We start from the raw sequence: 21,664 nt of genomic DNA, 5'->3' as shown, positions 1-21,664 counted from the left end.
TTCTCCTGTCTCCACCCACACTCCCATCTCGGGGTAGAAGTAGAGATTACAGGTGTATACCACCACATTCAGCCGTCCATCTGGATCCTGAGGACCACCTGAGGCCATCAGACTTTCGCACCACCTGAGGACCAGCTCAGGCCATCAGACTTTCACACCTATGATGCCATCTCCCTAGCCAAGAATCCTATTTAAATCTACAGAGTATAGATTTAACAGGGTTACACTAATCTATCCCCTTTGCCCCCGCCCCCTCCCCCCGCCACACACACACATGCACTTTACATATGGAAGACTAAGGAAAAGTCAGGTCTTATTTTTTTCTCCTCTGAAAACTGACTGAGCTTTGGGCTGAACACAGGATGATAGCACAGAACTGTTTCTGGTCCCCACACCACACTGAGAAAAAGAGACAAGAGGTCAAACTAATGTATTTGGTGGCTATGGCAACCTGGTGAGGAGATCCACAGCCATTGTCTTATGAAAGATTAAAGTGGGGTAGTTGCATAAGCTTTGTTGGTAAAAATAAATTTTGAAATGTTTTAAATCTGCTCACCCACTTGCTGCTCCCCCTTTCTAGTGTATGTCCCACAGTCAGATGAACGTTGGGAGAGATCAACAGTGCTGCTGGTGTAACACAGGTCAGAAGGCCCCTGTCTGTTCGCTGCAACTTCTCCCATGACTACAGATCCTTCAGGGAGTCTTTGTTGGCATTTGGGTAGAAATTGAATCAGAAAACACACACACACACACACACACACACACACACACACACACACACACTGTCTGTCTGTCTGTCTCTCTCTCTCTCTCTCTCTCTCTCTCTCTCTCTGCCCAGAAAACTGTTCTCTAAATTGTGGTTCTATCCTGAGGTTGAAACACATGAAGAGTATGATACACCAAGACTACATCCTAGTGCACCAAGGATTGGGTGAGATTTAGCCGGTCTTCCTTTGGTGACTTTCATCTAGACGGTTTTACTCTTTCAGAAAGAATAGAGGGGAGAATACTGCTATGGGATGGGGAGAAACAGCATGGTGATATTAGCTGTTCGCTTAACTCATTTAGTTTTACTCAGGAATCGTGCACCACCTTTGGTCTTTGGTTGTTACAAGCCATTTACTTGTTCCTCCTTTCACCCCCATTATCTCAGGAACACCCCAATCTCTCAGCAGGTAACTAAGACATCTGGGACCTTCGGACACGGGCTCTCCAGCTTCCTACGGCTCTGCTCAGCATTTCCTCATTTCCTTTGCTTCTTCCCATTCGCTCCTCTATAGTTTCAGGCAGAGAAGACCCTTTGTTCCCATCCAGAGTTAACCCTTTCCCTTCTGCCCTTGGTCTCTCACCATCCACTTTCTGGCACTGTGGTAGGTCATTGATTCTCTGCATGGTCAGTCTTTCTAGTTAAAGCAACTGCTTCCTTAGAGTGGTTGACGATGCTCAGATCTCAACCCCTCTGCACAGTTGCCTTTCCACTCTTTGCTCTTCTGGTGCCGATTGTGAATCAGCTGACCTCCTCTAAGAATCTTCCTGTGAGGGTCGCACTTTCTCTCCACGTTTGCTGTCTCCATCTGCTTTCTACAGTTGTTTGCCCGCTGAGTTCTCCACGATTAAGACTACCTTGCCAAAATCACTATTAATGAAATACACTGGAGGCCATTATTGTAGCCTAGCTCCCTCACTAGCCCTCAGATGACCAGATCTAAGTGAATGGCGTCATTCATTCATATAAGGTGACATATAATCAAATTGAATGTAAAAACAAGACAGTCTTCCAAAAAGATTGGGACTCAGAGTGACCAGACAGAACAGGTCCACTCAACCCAAGCATCCCAAACTCCTTTGACATCCCCAGTGGAACAACCTCATTTTGCTTTGGTCTGTTCTATCGTGAATTTGAGTGAGTACGTTTACCTTGTCCAGAGAGATCCACCGACTTCTGGTGTCCAGTCTTGCCATCAAAGAGCTCCATTACGTATTTCCCTTTATCATTTTGAGTGGGCTCATTGATCTGCAGCCAGATCTGCTCCCCGGTCACCCCACTCTTGACTCTGTCCGTGTACTTAATCCCAGTCCCACTGTTAAGGGGAAGAGAGTGTCATCAGTGCTTGCTTCTGCGAACAGCTGATCATTCCTCTGCTTTTATTAGGTTGACATCCCATAAACTTTCTCCGGCTTTCAGAAAGCATAAGACCTGCCTAGGCTATTCTGCTTCAGGGTGATTATAGGCCCAGAAGCCCAGTGTTTGGATTCCAGGGTCCAGGAACTGATAACCCAAACATCTATTAAGTCACACAGTAGCCTGAGTGTCGATTTCAAGACCAATCCTTCTCAGGGGTGCTGACTATCTCTGGGTTTGCTTGGGTTTGTTTCCAGGATTAAGAGGCTCTTTAAAGGTGAAAGACCAAACTAAATACAATTTTACTGCATATTTAACACAAATGTTCTATGGCCAAACTGGATAAGTTAAAAATCACACTGACTGGGACTATCATTGCCTGACAGCTGTTGACACATGTTGCTCCAAAGCTATTAAAGGGTATGTAAATATGCACTTGGGAGTAGAGTCAAACATGAATGAAAAGCAGAGTGGCTGTCACAAGAGTTAGGCATGTGCTATGACCCAGTGTGAAAACAGAAGGAAACACAGCCCTTACCCTGTGAGCCGCAACTGTGATGAGACATAAAAACATTACGGTTATAGAGAAAATAGAGCATGGCAGAACAGTACCCTCATACTGTCAAAAGATGCTCCATGAAGATTTTATGGGACTGTGAGGAAATTTTAAAATGTAATAATGGGCTAAAGGTGCTTGTTGCCTGGCAACTAGAGTGAAGCCCCAAAGCTCACATGGTAGAAGGAAAGAACTGACTCCTACCACCTGTCCTCTGACCTCCTTGTGTGCTGTGTTGTGTGCTCATGAGCCCACACACAAAATAAATGTAATAAACATTTTAAGAGCAGTATACAAAATTAACATATATATACACACATGTATAAAATGACAATTATGTAAGGAGAAAAATTAGATGAATGTACTTTAAATGCACGTAAGAGGCTAACCAAACTATTGATGATATCATATTATAAATGCTTCTAGGCACACATCTTTAAAACCAATAATCAGGAGATAGGGGCAGGCAGATCTCTGAGTTCAAGGCCATCCTTATCTAACAGAGTGAGTTCCAGGACAGCTAAGGAGACAGAGAAACCCTGTCTTCAAACCCTGCACCAAAAACTCTTTCCATTTCATAGTATCTACATACGTATTTTCCAAAAAAGCATGTACGAAGTTTATAGCTTAAATACAATTTCAAAGTGAACTTTAAAAAAACAAAACATTTTCACCTAAAAATATTTAGCTTCCAATTCATTTTTGGTGTTTTTCTTACAAAACTACAAGCTATGAGGTATGGCATATTTGTCAGCAGATCTTCAAATACATTAGCAATTGAAATGCCATAAAACCAGGGTGAAGAAACACATCTGTATCCTGCAGTCTCTAGCCTGAATAATAGCTTTTTCTTAGACAGGAAGACAGATCTTGGCTTTGCTTGAATTATTTAGTCTCTGGCTGGCTTGCACAATGATGCCTTCTATACGGTAAGTACTTCTGACAGAATGGGTCCTATTGTTCTCATTTCATATGAGAAAAGTAAAATTCATAGAATTAAATGACCTGCCAAAGAAGATAAAGCGAAATCAAGGCTAACACTTAAAGGTGTGTTTTTTCTTCTCAGTATGCTTCCAACTTAAAAATAAGGAAAAAACCACCAGTAATACAACTCTCAAGCCCTGAGCCCTGTGTGGGCACAAAAGTAGAAGACAAACTCCCGTAAATGAGACCAACACCAGGAAGCCCATGCCTTGCCACTCTGATGGCAAGTTTCTGAAAATATATTTTCAATGCGCTCATTAAAAAAAAAAAAACGATGTTTTTAAAAGACTTATTTTAATTACATGCATGTGTGTTGGGGTGGGGGTTATGTACACATGAGTGCAGTTGCCCTCGAAGCCGGAGATGGAGTTATAGATGCTTGTGAAACACTTGATATGGTCCCTGGGACTAGAACTCGGGATCCCTCTGGAAGGTCAATATGTGCTCCTAACCACTGAGCTCTCTCTCTAGCCCTTGAATAAACGACTCTTTTACAAAGTATATAACTTAAAATACTATTACGTTTATGTACTTAATTATTACTGTGTGTGTGCATGTGCATGTGTGTGCATTGTGTGTGAGTGCATGCATGAGTGTGTGCATGTGCATGTGCACACACACGGGTGTGCCTGTGTGGTATGCCACAGTGCATGTGTGGAGGTCAGAGAATAGTTTGCTGTTCATTCTTTCCTCCCACTTCCATCGGGGATAGAACTCAGGTCCGAGTGCCTTTACACACTAAGCCACCTCACTGGCTGTAAGGCACACCACTGTGATGAATGATCCAGCTAATTCTGCTCCCCTCATTCTTCACACTGATATATTATAGTGTCTTAGGTGTCATGGAGGAATGTCCTAGGATTTGGTCTATTTTAAATTCTAATTACTTCTCTGTACCACTTTCTGAAAAAGGAGAACAGAGGGCCAAAGCCACAGATTTCCACACCAGCATTTTTAACTTGCTACTTCTTACTTCCAGAACTCAGTAGATGTCCAAGAGCTCAGTCAAATACCAGTCTGCATGTTAGTAAACACTAGCGAATGCTCTGTGGGACCTGGCTCTGGCTAACTGTTCAACTTACCTTGTTCTTTTTCTTCCTTTCTTCTCTGTGGTGCTGGGGATTGAACTGGGCCCTGTGTATGCTCGGTAAGTGCTCTACCACTGAGCCACACTGACACATGTTTTACTGGGGCAGCGTTAGGTCTGCTATTTCAGTTTTGCTTGCTTGTTTTGAGACAGGTTTTGCTCTGTGGCACGAGTTGCCCTCAAACTTTCAATCCTCTTGTCTCCTCAGTACTGAGATTTCAGTGTGTACCTGTAATCCACCATCCTCAGCATCACGTGACTTCTGACATTGTTTTTTGAGGCAGAGATCTTGCTATGGAGCCCAGCTGGCTGGAAGTTCCCTAGGTAACCCATATCGGCCTTGAACTCATAATTCTTCCCCTCAGTTTTTAAAATATTATAGCTGGGTGCCACCAGGCCTTATGTTATCATTAGGTCTCAAACTCAGGACAGTTGGCAAACTGATGTGCCTAATTAACATATCAAAGTAGTCATAACACTGGCAGTCTCTCTCAGTGTCACTAATGCCTGTTACAGAGTCCTGGCTCCTCTTAGCCCTTCTCACCTGCCCTGTCCCCTAACTCTGCAGTCTAGGGGCTTCCCTTCCCCAGTCTCTGACCCCTATGTAATCCAGCCATTTGGCTGCACGGTCTCTTGGTCTCTTGCCCTCTTATGCTCTTGCAGTCTTGGTCTGCTCCTGGCCTCTTGGTTCTTGCTTCCTCTCTAGCTCTACCCTTGTCTCTCTCCTCTCATGGCCCGGTTCAGTCTGGATACTTCCAAATGCCTCTGGTTGTTTTCTCTCTCATACCTACAGTAAACTTCCTCCTCCACCATGCCTGGGGGGAGTCACGTCCTCATTTTGCATTCAATCATAACATTTTCATCATATAACACAGCATATATATAGCAAATATACACATATACATGTGTGCACTAAAAATATATGCATGACAACCCTCAGTGTATGCATTTATCATGAAGACACAGTATTCTATTTAAATCAGGTTAAAAATATCTTCCCAAACTAACTTTCTTTTCTATGTGTCCCTGGTTGGCCTAGAATGTACTAAATGTAGACCAGGCTAGCCTCAGACTCAAAAAGATCCCTCTGTCTCTGCCTTCCAAGTTCTGGGATTAAAGGTGACACATGGACTGCTTATAATTTCCTTACAGTGAAGACTTTCCAAATCTTTTTCTACAGCTTTTTGAAATATACCATGTATTATAGCCAGTCACAGTCAAAAGCAACAAAGACACTTTGTTATGGTCTATACCTTAGTACCCAGTGGTCAGCCTCTTTTTGCTTGCATTTGAAACTTTCCATGCACTGTGTGTGTGTGTGTGTGTGTGTGTGTGTGTGTGTGTGTGTGTGTGTGTGTGTGTGTGTGTATGATAGAATGAGCTATCTTAGCTCTAAAGTCAGACTAACTGGGCACAGCCCACAACCACTTAGCTATGTGCCCACAACTAAATCACTACCCCAAGCTTGAGCTTTCTCTCCCCTAACGAGAAGGATGCTTCCTTCCCAGAGCAGTAGCTATGGAAGAACTCACATGTTGACTAGTTGGTAGTAATGACCAGTAGACTGCTAGTGTCCAGGGAAGGAATAATATAAAGTCATTGTTGTCTGTATCCTCAAAGGATGCTACAGAACTCTGGTAATAGTTTAGAATCAATGTCTAAACTAGGTTGGACTAGAGGTGGCTGTACCCCTTCAGATTATCTAGACCATGTGTCTTTTCTCGTTCTGCCAAGGATGTCTCAAGGAACCCAGAAGTTGAGTATACTGTCAGGATTAGGTTGGGAAGTCTGGTTTGATTCAGATATCTCTGGAATCCAAGGTGAATTTGATGTATTTCCCCTGTCATTCCACAAAAGCAGTCTGGGATTAGGATAGACTTCTAGATCAATCCGATTCAAACACAGGTTCCCAACGCCTTCTGGAGGTGGACAAGCAAGATACAAGATGCTAATTGCGCCTAATTGCGCCACTGGTGTAACTGACAATGACAAGCCAGAACTCTCTTCAGGACTCACGGTAAATGGCTCAAGTACAGATTACAGGAAACCTGCAGTCCTCCTAGCGCTCACCCTGTCAGTCTTGTTTCAGAGCACAAGAGTTGACTGTACACATAGAGACTGCAAGCCCATCTCTGGATGCTTGACAGACCAGAGGTAGCCATGTGTGGCTGTTCCAGGTACATTACAGAGATGCCAATGAATAATGATACTTCTGTCACAAGCAAAGACATAACCCAAAGACCTAACGCTAGACATCGCTAGGACTTCACTGTGCGTGCGACGAGGGAAACAGCTAAAAGTAAGGACAGGGCCTCAGTGTTCTGTTCAGTGTGCTCTTCAGTATGGTGCCTCTTTCTTGAAAGGGGTTGGGTTTTGGTTTTCATTCCTCCTGCTTGCCTGTGTGGGGTGGGGGTGGGGGAATGTCTACTTGGCAAGTCAGTTCACACGTACTTACTTGTGGGACCAGTTAACTTTCAAGTCATCCAGGTAGTAACAGACAAAGGAGTACAGCCGGATGCCCTCTGCTGTGCTCTGGATTTTCAGGTCTGTGGCGGATAAAGCTGAGGGAGAAAGCAACACGGTTAATACACCCGTGGGTTCCTCCTGGCAGGGGCTTCCCAAAGCATTGGCTGTGGCAAGGACATGGTAGCTTACCTATCTTCCTGCATACTTCAGTCATCAAGTCTTGGAAGGCTGTAGATAGAGGGCCATAGACAAAACTTTAGCATATTCCATATGAGGTTGAATTTCAAGCTGTTAGTTCTCAAACAGTCCCTGTCTAGTGAAAGCCATCTGACAGATAGTGTAAAGTGACTCAGTTTTATAAAGCTTTAAAAAGATTTCTGCTTATTTTGATCCATGCTTTCCCCGACTGGCTTGTGATTAATATCGTATGTACATTCTAGAAAAGGCCGCAGTGACATTTCCAGAGAGCCTGTTGGCTTTGGAAAGCTCTTTCTTCTTAAGTCCCAGGAAGCCTTAGTTTGAATTACAGGAGTTTTCTTACCTGTGTCATCAATTCATAACGAATTGATTGTCCTTTAACTGGAGCCCCACCTCTGTTGAGAACTGGAGGGCCAACTACAGCCTCTGAGGCCATTACAACCCTGCTGTATTTGAGGAAAAAAACTGGACATTTGGGGGTGGGAGTTTTAAGCATTATCATGATATATTTGCCCTTAGTAAGTCTCAGAAAAATGGGAACAGCTGCTGTAACCTGCTAATAATTGCCAAGAGCTCAGATTTCACACATGAATCTTTCTTACCACCCTAACACAATGGGCTGTTTTTCAGCATTCTTCCAGAGATGGTTTTGATCCTAACATTTCTGTAGAGTTGAAACAACAACAATGATTTAAATTGAAAGCTGACTTCCAGTGGCCCACAGGCTATAAATTCCCTAAGGATCAAAAGTGTATTTTTGATTTCTAGGAAGTCGAAAGGGGAAAACGTTTTTGTAAAAAGAACAGTGCTTTGCTCTGCTGGAATTCCAATTAAATCAAAATCGGTGGACACAAGTCAGCATGACTTCCGTGGCCAACCCAGCCCTGGTCATAGTTCCGGTAGCTGTGGAACCCGTGAGACAGAACACGGCAGTTGGTAGAGTCACCTTCGTCCACGAGTTTCAATCTGCTCTTATCTTTTCCCCGGTCATCTTTCAGGATAACTTCATAAAATCCAGCATCTTTCTTGGAAAACTGAGGAGACAGTGAACATAGGAGTTTATCACAGCTCAGACTTGGTTGTTAAAACTGTGTGTGTGTGTGTGTGTGTGTGTGTGTGTGTGTGTGTGTGTATGTGTGTGTGTCTGTGTGTCTGTGTGTCTGTGTGTTTGTGCGTGCAGCTGTGTGGGAGTATACATCCATGTGTGTATGCATGTGTGTCATGTGGGTATGTATGGATGTGCATACAACATGTGAGTGGAGGCAGAGGTCAACCTTGGGCATCACTCTTCAGGGGCTGTCTGTCTGTCTGTCTGTCTTGTTGTTAGCCTTCTACTTTTGTTGGATGCGTATGAGTGTTCTGACTGTACATCTGTCTCTACACCACAGGCACGAGGTAACTGTGGACAGTGACACGGGTTTCTATGGAAACCAGTCACAAACTATTTTAGTTGAGAAAGGATTATAGAACTGTGAACAGAAGAAGGGCATTGCGTTCTCTAGACTGGAGTTACAGACAGTTGTGAGCCACCATGTGGTTGCTGGAAATCAAATCCAGGTCCTCTGGAAGAGCACTCAGTGCTCTTAACTGCCGAGCCATCTCTCCAGCTATGACCTTGTGTTTTGAGGTGGAGTCTCATACTGGGACCTGGAACTCTGATTCAGCTACACGAGCTGACCACAAAGCCCCAGGACCCACCCATCTCTCTGTCTCCACCACTGGGTTTATGCGGGTGTTTTATAGCAGTTAGATGTAAGCTGTTATAACTCCTTTGGGCATGGAATGAATGATGAATCTAGTTTCTGTTGAGCGAATTGTGATACAGAGCCGGCAGCTCGCATGTCTGAGGCCACCCACCTCTGTGATGAGCAGGGTACAAATGCCGTCCTTAAAGTCATGTTTCTCGTCCACTGAGATCTCCCGCTCATCTTTGTACCAAACGATGTGAGTCTCTTTTTTAATATTTGCCACCTGTAAGAAGAGTCATAATTATCCTCCTCGGAGTAAAGAAACAAATGTCATTTTTATGGAGGTAAGCAGTTCTTATACACCTGCGTATTAAAGAAAAAATACTGAATTTGGAGTCAGAGGACACAGGGTTATAAAGAAATCAGTCTGAAACACCAGACAATAAGCTTAAATCAGTAGCATCTCTATTTTCAGTGGTAAAAATTGTCTTAACATCTAATTTCCATGACAAATACAGGAACTCTGCATTAGGCAGTGGGACTGCTCTCTGCATGGCTATATTGGAGCAGCTGGAATGGAATGGAGACTGCCCATTGCCGGGCTCACTCCTAAAGGAGCAGAGAGAGATCAGTAGTCAGGCCAGCTTCAAGTGTTTCTGAACCAGCTCAGAATCGATGCCAAGGAAAAGCACTCTGTTCTTTCAATCAAGGCATATCAAAGAAGTACTTTCCAACTTAAAAAAAGAACCACTGGATCCGTGTGCCATGGTGGTACAGTATAATAGTCCAACTGAGTTTGAAAGCAGCTTGGTTAACATGTGAGACCACATCTCCATCCCATAGTTCTTAGGTAGACATTGAACGAAAGAATTCTACATACACTAATATACACAAGTGATTAAATAGAAATAAAAATATCAAGACCAAAGAAAGAGATTTCCTACTGCATTATTACCCTTGCAGCAGAATGAACAGGATGAGTAAGCTCCATTCTATATCTAAAACTTTAATAAAAGAGAAGGAAAGATTACAAATAAATAGATAAAGGAAGTAGGGTTTAATAACTTACCTTCTGAGCAATTCTGATAAGATGCCTTTAGATACTAACCCATATATATAAATCTCGGATGGGTAAAATCATTGCATAGACATAGAGGGATCCTGGGCTTTTTCTAAAACATTTGAATTATTTTTCACAAGGAGGATTATATCCACATAATTCTTGAAAATTAAAATTGTATGAAAGAGTAAGGACTTCATACAAATCAAGAAAGCATAACAAACAAACAAAAAAACCTAGTCACCCACTAAATGACTGATAAGATGATAGAGGATTTCAAGATAAAAATGGAGAAGCATTTACTTTTGGTGGTCTGAATAAAGATGAATTTCACAAACTCATATATTTGAATACTTGGTTCTCAGTTGTGGAACTATTTGGAAAAGATTAGGAGATGTGGCCTTGATGGAGGAGGTGTGGCCTTGATAGAGTGGGTGTGGCCTTGGTGGGGGAGGTGTGGCCTTGATGGAGGAGGTGTGGCCTTGATGGAGGAGGTGTGGCCTTGATAGAGTGGGTGTGGCCTTGGTGGGGGAGGTGTGGCCTTGATGGAGGAGGTGTGGCCTTGATGGAGGAGGTGTGGCCTTGATGGAGGAGGTGTGTCACTGGGGGTGGGCTTTTAGGTTTCAAAAGCCTATGCCATTCCCAGTGTGCAGTTTGACATGCATGCAAGCTCTCAGCTGTTTCAGCTGTTCCTGCCTTTGTTCTGCCATTAAGGACTCTCAGCCTATGGAACCAAAAGCTTAGTTAAATTCTTTCTTCTATAAATTGCCTCAGTCACAGTGCTTTATCACAGCAACAGAAAAGTAGTTAGTAGGCTCCTTATAAACAAGAGCATTCATATTTTACTATGTTGAAAGAATTTCATCTGGGTTGAAGACATAGCTCAGTGGCAGAGTGCAAGTCCCTGTAAAAAACACACACACACACACACACACACACACACACACACACACACACACACACACACACAAGCTATTAGCTGCTAAATCACAGAAGTCTACTGGGTTACTGGGCAAGATTGATAAAGGTGGCCAACGTGAACTGTCGGTACACTGGGAGAAACTAGAAATATTCTGGGCTTGCTGAGCAATTCATTCTTTTAAATGATTTTTTGATTTGTTCAGTTTATACATGTGAGTGTTTTTCCTGCATGTATGCACGTGTACCACACATGTATGCCTGGTGCTTACAGAGCCCAGAAGAGGATGTTGGATCCCCTAGAACTGAGTAACAGACAGTTGCCATCTGTGGCCTGGGTGTTAGGCACTGAACCCTGGTTCTTGGTCTCACTATGCAACCTTGGCTAAACTCATAATACAGATCCACTCTTCCTCCAAGAGCTAGAATTCAAGCCATGGCCCATCATACCCACATCAGCCAGTGCTCTAATCCATCGAGCCATGTCTCAGCCTTATCTATTTGAGGTTTCTTGAAACTAGAGTGCCTCCAGTTCCTGCCTTAGGTGAGCCTGGTCTCCTGGATTATCTTGCAGGGGTGGCAGAGGAAATGTTTGTCTGTGTTGACTCCTGCAGTAGAATAGCACCCAGCGGTGTTTTGTGGGTAAGCTGGGACCCTTTCTCAATCTTTCAGAGCAAGGGGCTCACCTGAGTCTTATGAGTCTAAATATTTAGTTCACAGACTCCATGGATTATAAAATACAACAGTAAGTTGCTGGATTTACACACAAGTTGCTGCAATCACAAAAGAGCCGAGAGGTTTGTTCAAATCAGACAGAGCTGGGCACACTCAGCCACACTTCTGTTCGAGTCTCATGACTTAGAGACTTCACCAAACACAAGAATAGCCTACTACTCAGAACGCAGATTTAGCCTAAAACAAAAATCAATGTGCAGCATTCCGAGATCGACAGGAGTTGGCTATCCAAAATCTGAAAGTCCGAACCCTGCGCTCCTCAATCCTCAGCTTTCTGAGCATCAGAGCGGAACCACAGGTGGTACACCTCACACCACGAAACCTCGCTTCCTGTGCAAAATTATTCAGAATAGTGCATAAAATACCTTCAGGCTATGCCTGTGAAGTACACGTGAAACATGAATGTATTTCATACGTGGGTTTGGGTTTTTCTCTCAGATGTCTCAGTACACAAGCACAATTATTTTGAAATCCAAAACAAAACAAAATCCACCCTAAACCCCACGCACTTCAGATCTGGACATTTGGGGGAAGGGCCTTCAAGCTGCGGCCAGAAGGGTCTATGCCCTTCTGGAACTCAGGGGCAATAGCAGGAGTCCTCACTCTTCCCTACACATTTTCACGTGGTTTTACTCTGCCTCTCACCAGCCAAAGGGTCCGTAACATTCAACAGAAAGGCTGCGTCTGCTGCTTGGGAGGTGGGAATCTTCGTTCCACATTCAGTTTTATCTTTATTCCTCCTGAATCAAATATTTAAAACACACCCATCTCTTACCTTGCACTTCAACAGGACATTACATTCGCCAGTCACTTCCCAGCTCAAATACTCAGCGAAGTGTGGGCCTGTGGAATTTTAATGACATAAGCCATCTTGTAACTAGTGGCAGCTACAGGACCAAAGCTCATCCTTAACCCCCAAGTCGATTTATATTTGAAGTCAGATTTCCTTAAAGTTAGGGATTTAGTTTTAAAATATTTCTGTGCCTACATATTTAATATTTACTATTTTAAATTATTTTCAGCAAACATGAAATACTGCTCATTTAAATTTGCTATGGAAATAACTTTGGAATTTTTTTAAGTGTCTATTTTTACCTTGTTTCCTGATCCATTCTTGTCGCTGGAATTCAGCTTCTTTTTGTAGCTTCTTATAAACTTGAAATTGAAAAAAACAAGGAAGTGTGAAATTGAGTTGAGCAGCACAGACCTACATGACAGCCACTGTGTTGGCCACCCACTGACCCAATTTCATTATTATGATACCATAGATTCTGGTGACATTACTTGCTCTACTTTTTATAAAGATATGGTCTTTGAAAAGTATATAACTTGCATGTGAGTGTATGTTTATACATATGTATGTGTGTTTATATATATGTATGTGGGAGTGTAAGAGTGTGTAAGTGTGTTTATGAGTGTATATGAGTGTGAATGTGTGGTATGAGTGCATATGTGTGAGAGTGAATGTGTGTGTGAATGTATGTTTGTGAGTATGTATGTGTGTATGTGAGTGTGAAAGTGTGTGTTTATGAGTGTGTATGTGTGTATGTATATGAGAATGTGAATGTGAGAGTGTTAGTGTACTTAGGTGTGAATGTGTGTCTGATTGTGAATGTGTATGTGAGAATGTATATGAATGTATGCATGAGTGTATATGTTTGTAATGTGTATGTGTATGTGAGTATGTGAGTGTACATATGTGTATGTATGTGTGACTATAAATGTGTGAGTGTGTGAGTGGATGTGTGAGTGGATGTGTATAATATATGTGTATGTGGGGGGGTGGATGTGAATGCATGTGTGAGCGTGTGAGTTTGTGTGAATATGTAAGTGTGAGAGTATGTGTGTGAGTTTAAGTGTGTATGTGGTATGTGTGTGTATGGAGTGTCTGTGTATGTATGTATATGTGAGTGCATGTTTGTGTGTGTGTGTGTGTGTGTGTGTGTGTGTGTGTGTGTGTGTGTGTAGACCAGAAGTAGACATAGGATATCTTTGCTAATTGTTCTCTACTTACCCCACAAAGACAGGGTCTCACTATATCGCTTGGCTGTGCTGAAACTTATGTATAGATCGGGCTGTCCTTGAACTTGGAGATCAGATTCCTCCACTTCCCAATTGCTGGGATGAAAAATTTGTACCACCACACCCAACTCTCGCCTTAATTTTTTTAAGACTCAAAGATTGTATTGCTTTTACACAGGACTTGAGTTCAAGTCTCAGCACCCATACTGGGCAGGTGGCAACCATCTGTAATTCCAGCTCACGTCTGCAGATACCCACACATATACTCATACTTAAAAATAAAAAAACAAATCTCTCTCTGCTTTTTAAAGATGGGATTTTATACTAGACCTAGAGATCACTGATTTGGCTACCCTGGCTGCCAGCGAGCCCTAGGGGGGTCTTCAGCCTCTGCATTAAGCGCTGCTATGCTGGGTATTTTGTGTGGGAACCGGTGATCCAAACTTAGGTCTTATTGTTTGCCAGCACCTTATTAACTAAACCATCTCCCAAGCCCCAAGACTAAATAACTTCTCCAAGGTCATAAAGCTAGGAAACGGTAAAACAAAACTGGCAGCTATTACAAACACAGACATCTGGCAGCCTTTTCAAAATTCGTGCCACTAAGATCAAAACTCAGGTGACAGCAGATGCTGGCGAGGATGCGGAGAAAGAGGAACACTCCTCCATTGTTGGTGGGATTGCAGACTGGTACAACCATTCTGGAAATCAGTCTGGAGGTTCCTCAGAAAATTGGACATTGAACTGCCTGAGGATCCAGCTATACCTCTCTTGGGCATATACCCAAAAGATGCCCCAACATATAAAAAAGACACGTGCTCCACTATGTTCATCGCAGCCTTATTTATAATAGCCAGAAGCTGGAAAGGACCCAGATGCCTTCAACAGAGGAATGGATACAGAAAATGTGGTACATCTACACAATGGAATATTACTCAGCTATCAAAAAACAACGAGTTTATGAAATTGTAGGCAAATGGTTGGAACTGGAAAATATCATCCTGAGTGAGCTAACCCAATCACAGAAAGACATACATGGTATGCACTCATTGATAAGTGGCTATTAGCCCAAATGCTTGAATTACCCTAGATGCCTAGAACAAACGTAAACTCAGGACGGATGATCAGGGTGTGGATGCTTCACTCCTTCTTTAAAGGGGGAAAAAGAATACCCTTGGCAGGGAAGAGAGAGGCAAAGATTAAAACAGGGACTGAGGGAGCACCCATTCGGAGTCTGCCCCGCATGTGGCCCATGCATATACAGCCACCCAATTGGACAGGATGGATGAAGCAAAGAAGTGCAGGCCGACAGAAGCCGGATGTAGATCTCTCCCGAGAGACACAGCCAGAATACAGCAAACACAGAGGCGAATGCCAGCAGCAAACCACTGAATTGAGAATAGGACCCCCCGTTGAAGGAATCAGAGAAAGAACTGGAAGAGCTTGAAGGGGCTCGAGACCCCATATGTACAACAATGCCAAGCAACCAGAGCTTCCAGGGACTAAGCCACTACCTAAAGACTATACATGGACTCTGACCTCATAGGTAGCAATGAATATCCTAGTAAGAGCACCAGTGGAAGGGGAAGCCCTGGGTCCTGCTAGACTGAACCCCAGTGAACTAGACTGTGGGGGGGGGTGGCAATGGGGGAGGGTTGGGAGGGGGAACACCCATAAGGAAGGGAGGGGAGGGGATGTTTGTCCCGGAAACTGGAAAAAAAGGAATAACACTCAAATGTATATAAGAAATACTCAAGTTAATTAAAAAAAAAAAAAAAAAAAAAAAAACTCGTGCCACATTTTAAACCACGATGGCCTCCATGGGTGTTTATTACAGCTGACCTCTACAGTCGCCAGGTGTCCCGCTGACTGTCCTCCAGCGTCCTTACCATCTCCAATGAGAACAAGGGTAGAATGGCCAGTTGCTTTTCCATCCTGAATCTGGAATGTGTACGTCCCTTCATCCTCATCCTGCAGCTTCTCCATGAACATTTCGATGATGCCAGTGTTTCGGTCGATGTGCATCTTGTATTTCTTTAACATGAAGAAGACAAAGCCAGAGAAACCAGCAAGGAAAATACTTTGTTTTGAGGACAATAACTCCAATGAAATAAAAAATCAAACCCCAAAGAGTCAGAATTTTAGTATTTCTAGACAACTCAGCACGTTGCCTAAATATCTTGTTACTGGAAAAATGAATGTATTGTGTAGGTAGATGCTTACACAGAAATAAGACCTTCACAGTTGCCATGCCATCGTAGATGGGGGGATCTCATAATGCCTTATCCCTAAATGAGAGCTGCAGGCAGGTAATGACTGCCAAGAGAGGGAGAACCAGTCTTTTCCTGGGATGTGGCCCCTGATAGGCTCTTCCCTGAACACATATATACATACAAGCATATATATAATTCTTTAAAATTAAGTAAAAGTAAAACATCAAAAATGAATATTTTTAATTGAAAACAACAACAACGAATGTAAAAGCCTACCGGCCCCTCAAAAATTTCCTTCTCGTTAAATATGTAGTTGACTTTGGCATTGCCAGACAGCTTCTCAGCCTGCATCCAAAACCGGACCTGACCTTTCTCCAAAATTTCAACTGCCAGCTCTGACTTAGTCGGGACAGCTAGGGAAAATAAAAACAGACATAGTTAAGTCATCATACACTGGGTGACAACAGACAGTCTAATAAGTGAAAAAGATGGACAACACCAATAGCAATTGTAGACCCCTGTTCTACATGATCCAGAGGTGACGGGCACATTATAGGGAACCCTCAGACAAAGGGACATCATTATAGGAGGGCTTAAGACTAAGGGACATTATAGGGGACCTCAGACTAAGGGACATTACGGGAGGCCTCAGACGAAGGGCCAGGGGCCTTGAGTCTCATACATGGGATCTCACCCTTTTTGAAGCATAGTTGTCTCAATTGTCAAAACAAGGGAGATGAAGGGGCGCTTCCAGTTACCTCTGTGACCCTACTGAAGCTTTAGTCAAGGTTAGTCAAGGGCAGTCACATGGTAAAATGAGAGAAGTTCTCCAATGATCCAGGATGGCCAGTGTGTAGCCCCAACATTTGCCAGTAAAAAAATCTATTTAACAGCCAGATGTCAGGGATGCCTTTCTTTGTGCTTCCCCCTATCTACTCCATAAAATCATTTACAGATGTGTTCTGCCTCAAAACTGAAGGGACTCTTGGACAGTCTATACGAGGGGATGCATTTGGGGGGAGAGAAGACAGGTTTTGAGGTTGTTCCTCTCCTTACGCCTCATGGTCCTCACTGTCAACATGGATATTGTGTGCCTCACTTGGAGATCAGACAGTTAATTTGGGTACAACAGGATACATTAATGATCAGTAAATGGGGGTAACAGGATACGTTAGTGATCAGTAAACAGAGGTTAAGTTCTCTGGTCCCCACTACGTTTATTGATGAGAAAGCTGAATGCTAAGAAAGAGCTGTGACCCTGGAGACACAGAGCTAAGCCTGTGATTGTCCCTGCTATTCTGTACTGTTCTTTGTCCCAGTTCCATTTCTATATGGAAGACTGTGGTTTTCCAGTGTGAATAAATAAATGTCTGAGTGGAGCAGAGAAAAGACAGTTCCCAAGACTAGAGGTTAATTCTTGCTACAAGTCTTGAGAATAGAAACCATCTTCCAGAAATGTCTGGGGAACCCGTCATGGAGGTCCTAATGTATGGTAATGTGACTTGGAGTAGCAATGCCAAGGAAGGGACTGGCTTTCTTGGGAGTCTTTGATTTTCTCTTGCTGCCCCAAGTCATAAGAACATTGTCTAAAGGAACACAGAGCGCCATGAACTGCCACAGAGAGGACAAGCTTTCAGACAAGCACACACATTCAGACAGACTATGACATGGTTGTGAGAATAACATGGAGTCAGCCCCTTGGGCTTCACCAGCCACATGCACTGGATTAATTATTGGCTCCACTGGCCTCATGTTCTTCACCTCTAAAATCAGACCACTATGGTACTTTCTGGATCAGTGGATGTTCAAGTGATGCATTACAACTAAATGCCCCAGGAAGGGCCTGTCATATGATAAATGCTCAATAAATGTTGGCTCTTCATATTTGGGTATCTGCTTTTTCCTCCAGTTGCTTAGACAATATTCTATAATTATAAAATATAGTGTGTTGAAAACTAGGAGCATCTGGCAGTGTATTTGTAGTTATGGATATACGTGTGTGTGTGTGTGTGTGTGTGTGTGTGTGTGTGTGTGTGTGTGTGTATGCACACATAATCCATTACCTGGGTAGATAGGGCAATAGCAAGTACCTACTAATGAAGAACCTTGATACAGGATATAAATGATATTGCATCTTCTACACTCAGACAAACTGACTTGCCACACTGCAACTTATTAATAATGGCCAAGCGGGCCATATAATTTTCAATTTTTACATATATATATATATATATATATATATATATATATATATATATATTCTTTCTTTCAGATCCAAATCACCTTGTCTGGCAGTTTATTTATTCTAGCAAAACCTATTATTTGTAGATTAATAGATTAAAACCAGTAAGGCACATGCTTACTGGTTTTCAAAATATTCCTGAAATGGCTTGACACAGGAGAACTTACTCTGTTAAAGGATAAAGGAATGGGATTTTTAGAATTTACATTCGATGAGAAATAAGACATATAAGGCCTCATGAATCTCAAGAAAATGACTTAATGTCTTCCTTGACCAAGAGGAAGTGGGTGTGGACGGAGAAAATAGATACATTGCTCTGACTAGCTGGCAGCTCTCTCAAGGTTTCCTTTTGTAACCTCATCATTGCAGTTGGTGAAAGAAATACCGAACTGTCCTATTTAAAATGCTGTTCCAAGGGTCTAAGAAAAGCTTCTCTGGGTTGGGGTATGTTTTTCACATTCATAGTTTAAAACATGTCCCTGGGCTCTCCCTCTGTGCCAACCACGATGTCACAGCTGATCTGTAATAAGGAAGCCTTGAGTTTGTTCTCGTCCTCTCTCCAAGCACCGACAATTAAATCCTTAGGCGTAAGCAAGATAAAACATCTCAGTGCAGATGCCAACAATACGAGTTGGTTACAAAGCCCTTAATTATACTGTCTCAAGTCCGCATGATCATCGACCCGGGAAGGCCCAGGCGATGTGAACTTAACAGTGACACCCTGCCTTGACTCTGCTCTCTACCATCTTTTAACCTAAATATAAATGTGTTGGGGAGGCGTTGCCTGGATACATGAGCATTGTTTACTAACTAGATTAGAGCTCCTTTCCACTGCGATCAGGCTCGAGCAGAGGCTGTAAACACAGACCTTAGAAACAGCTTCTGATTAGGGCCTAGGAACTGTCAGGATTGCCAATCCTGGAAAAAGAAAGCGAAGCCCAGAGAAATGGAAATGGTTCACACAGGGTGACAGCGCCAAGAACATCCAGGGAGGCCTCCACCTTCCACATAGCTTTCAGAATTAACTATATCATCCACGATAATACTTTCTGGTTTTATGGTTACTAAGCACACAGAGGAAGCTAATGCCGTGGGCTGGGAGCTCCTGAAACGCCATAGTCATAAGAAATATAAGCAAGCATTGAGGAATCTTTTAGATTCCTAATTTAAAAGAGGGAGAGTATACACCACCCTTTAATTTGCTATCTAAACCTGGCTGGTGGGTAAGGGATCCTTTTAGGCCAGCGGAATCTTCGAGGTGCTATTTCAAACGTTCCTTCTTTTAGGTGTCGGCTGCAGAGTTTAATCTTTTATACGGAAGGTGCTTTGTCTAAGGGCATGTGAACGGTTCAGGAGGGCCTTCTGCAGGATGAGGCCTTTCACCCTGTTTTCCAAGAGAATAAAACATTGTCTTTAGAGCTTGGAGTCTCCTGTTACGTGCCAACATTATGGAGTTGCCTAAAACATAAATGAGTATGTTTAGGACATATGAGTGTGATCCCAAAGCATGTGGGTTTAAAAAAAATTGAAGAATATTTACTCATATTACGTCTTCAGATTCTCACACTGCCGTTGGGGGTAGGGGTGGGGGTGGGGGTTTCTATTCCCTTCCCTTTCTTTTTCCTCCTGGCCCCTTCTCAGACAGGCTCCCTGGTAGCCCAGGCTGGTCTCTAACTTCCTACTTTGCTGTATAGCCCAGGATGACCTTGAAATTGTGGTATCAAGTGCTAGGATAGCACGTGTGTGCCATTGTGTGTGGTTTTGAATGGTGCTGGGGGTCAACTCGGGCATCTGTGCCTGCCAGAAAAGCCCTCAGAGCCCCATGGAGTATTTTTTCTATGTTAGTACCTTGGCACTTCTGCAGGGAGGAGGACATAGCAAAGAAAAGTGTCATTTCTAGAAAGTGGATTTGTGGCTGCTGGCTTGTGATGTATATCCTAACGCCTCTCCCCATCTCTCTTTCTCTTTCTCCTCTCCCTCCTCCCAGGCCTCCTTACTCCCTCCTTCCTTTGCTTTGCCGGATTTCACCATGTAGCCCAGACAAGACCATTAACTCAGGTGGTTTTTGCCCCCAGCTCCCTGTTTTTTAAACTCTTACTTCAAAGTAGGGTCTTGAGGTTGTCTAGTTGGGTCTTGAACTTGAACTCTGTAGCCCAGGTAGGCTTTGCCTTTTTCCTGTCTCTGCTAAGTAATGAAGATTACAGCCCTGGGCCATCAGGTAAGGCTTTAAACTTTTCTCAATTAAAGAGAGACCTCTCATTTGTTCTACTGTACACGCTGAACCCTGGCAAAACCACTAAAATCTGCAAGTGTGCAAGGTGTATAAATATACTCACTTGGGAACTTGTGCTCCTGGCTGAGGGCGAGCAGACGTTTCATCTCTGTATAGAAAAATGGAAGACAAGCCTTTACCTACTGAAGCAAACGCTACTTGATAACAACTGGGAAAGGAAAGCCACAGCAGACTCGGGGAGAACCAATTTAAACTCACCTTCTTCGTCTATCAAGTAGCTTGACGCTATCCCGTCAGTGTCCGTTACATCACAAGAATAGGTGCCCAAGTCATCTGGCCCGAGGTCTTTAAAGACCATTTTTGTCCTTCAAAACAAAATATGTTTCCTAGAGATGAGACTGTGCATGGTCTGTGGGCCTGTCACCCTCTCGTTTCTGACACCCTGTACATGCTAGTCCCGTCATGTAGGGCACTTGTCATGTCCCCGCCCACCCCTATCCCACTAAGCTAAACCATGCTAACTCTTGGTGTCTTGGTTTGAACGTCATTTCCACTAGAAGACTTTCCTGGGTTCTTGTAGGATGATGAGGACACAGGTGTGAATGTCCCATCTCACCCAAGCTCTGCTGCATATATAGTACACATTCTCCTGATTAGCCCTTTCTGAGGAGCCTAGTTTTTTCTCCTACAGGTAGAACATGCTGCAGGTGGCTCTGGGTGCTTCTACACCAACCCTATACTTCTCTTATCAGAACTGATAGTAAACTGGGATCATGCCCCTGTATAATGCCTGTGCCTTTGGAGATAGGCTTCTCCTTTGTTTTCTATTGGTTCTCTGGCACCCAGCACCTTGTCTGGAACACACCAGCTAATTAATAAACAGATTGATATTCTAGTTCATTTTCTCAAGCTCTAAACAGCCATGTTATCATCTAAGATCAACCAAACATTTTAATGTTACTGAGTGAACCAGAAGAGAAGTTTATAGTTTGATTATTGTTTTTTTTTTCTTTAACCAAATGTGTTCTACTCCAAGAACTGTGCATTTGAAGGATTATTTTAAGGCTTATACTGGTTATGGATTCGTATAATACCAGATGTAGAATAGTAATGACTTCATCTTCTTATGCCACGGAGAGT

At 43.1% G+C, this 21,664-nt stretch overlaps 1 protein-coding gene across 4 annotated transcripts in view; it reads right to left on the bottom strand.

Annotated features, from left to right (window-relative positions):
• Window positions 1–21,664, bottom strand: part of Myom1 (myomesin 1) — a 113,185-nt gene that overhangs the window by 6,984 nt on the left and 84,537 nt on the right. For all 4 annotated transcript variants that reach the window (XM_032901751.1, XM_032901753.1, XM_032901752.1 and 1 more), the window contains 11 exons: window positions 20,783–20,889; window positions 20,628–20,672; window positions 16,326–16,462; window positions 15,726–15,870; window positions 12,910–12,969; window positions 12,590–12,657; window positions 9,271–9,384; window positions 8,360–8,447; window positions 7,405–7,443; window positions 7,205–7,310; window positions 1,918–2,081 (listed from right to left, as the gene is read on the bottom strand). In XM_032901751.1, the coding sequence (XP_032757642.1) occupies window positions 1,918–2,081; window positions 7,205–7,310; window positions 7,405–7,443; window positions 8,360–8,447; window positions 9,271–9,384; window positions 12,590–12,657; window positions 12,910–12,969; window positions 15,726–15,870; window positions 16,326–16,462; window positions 20,628–20,672; window positions 20,783–20,889 (1,073 nt within the window). The remainder of the gene's footprint in view (window positions 1–1,917; window positions 2,082–7,204; window positions 7,311–7,404; window positions 7,444–8,359; window positions 8,448–9,270; window positions 9,385–12,589; window positions 12,658–12,909; window positions 12,970–15,725; window positions 15,871–16,325; window positions 16,463–20,627; window positions 20,673–20,782; window positions 20,890–21,664) is intronic.

The sequence above is a fragment of the Rattus rattus genome, chromosome 4 (assembly GCF_011064425.1).
Source record: "Rattus rattus isolate New Zealand chromosome 4, Rrattus_CSIRO_v1, whole genome shotgun sequence".
Classification (NCBI taxonomy): domain Eukaryota; kingdom Metazoa; phylum Chordata; class Mammalia; order Rodentia; family Muridae; genus Rattus; species Rattus rattus.
This window is presented reverse-complemented; position numbering and strand designations above follow the sequence as displayed.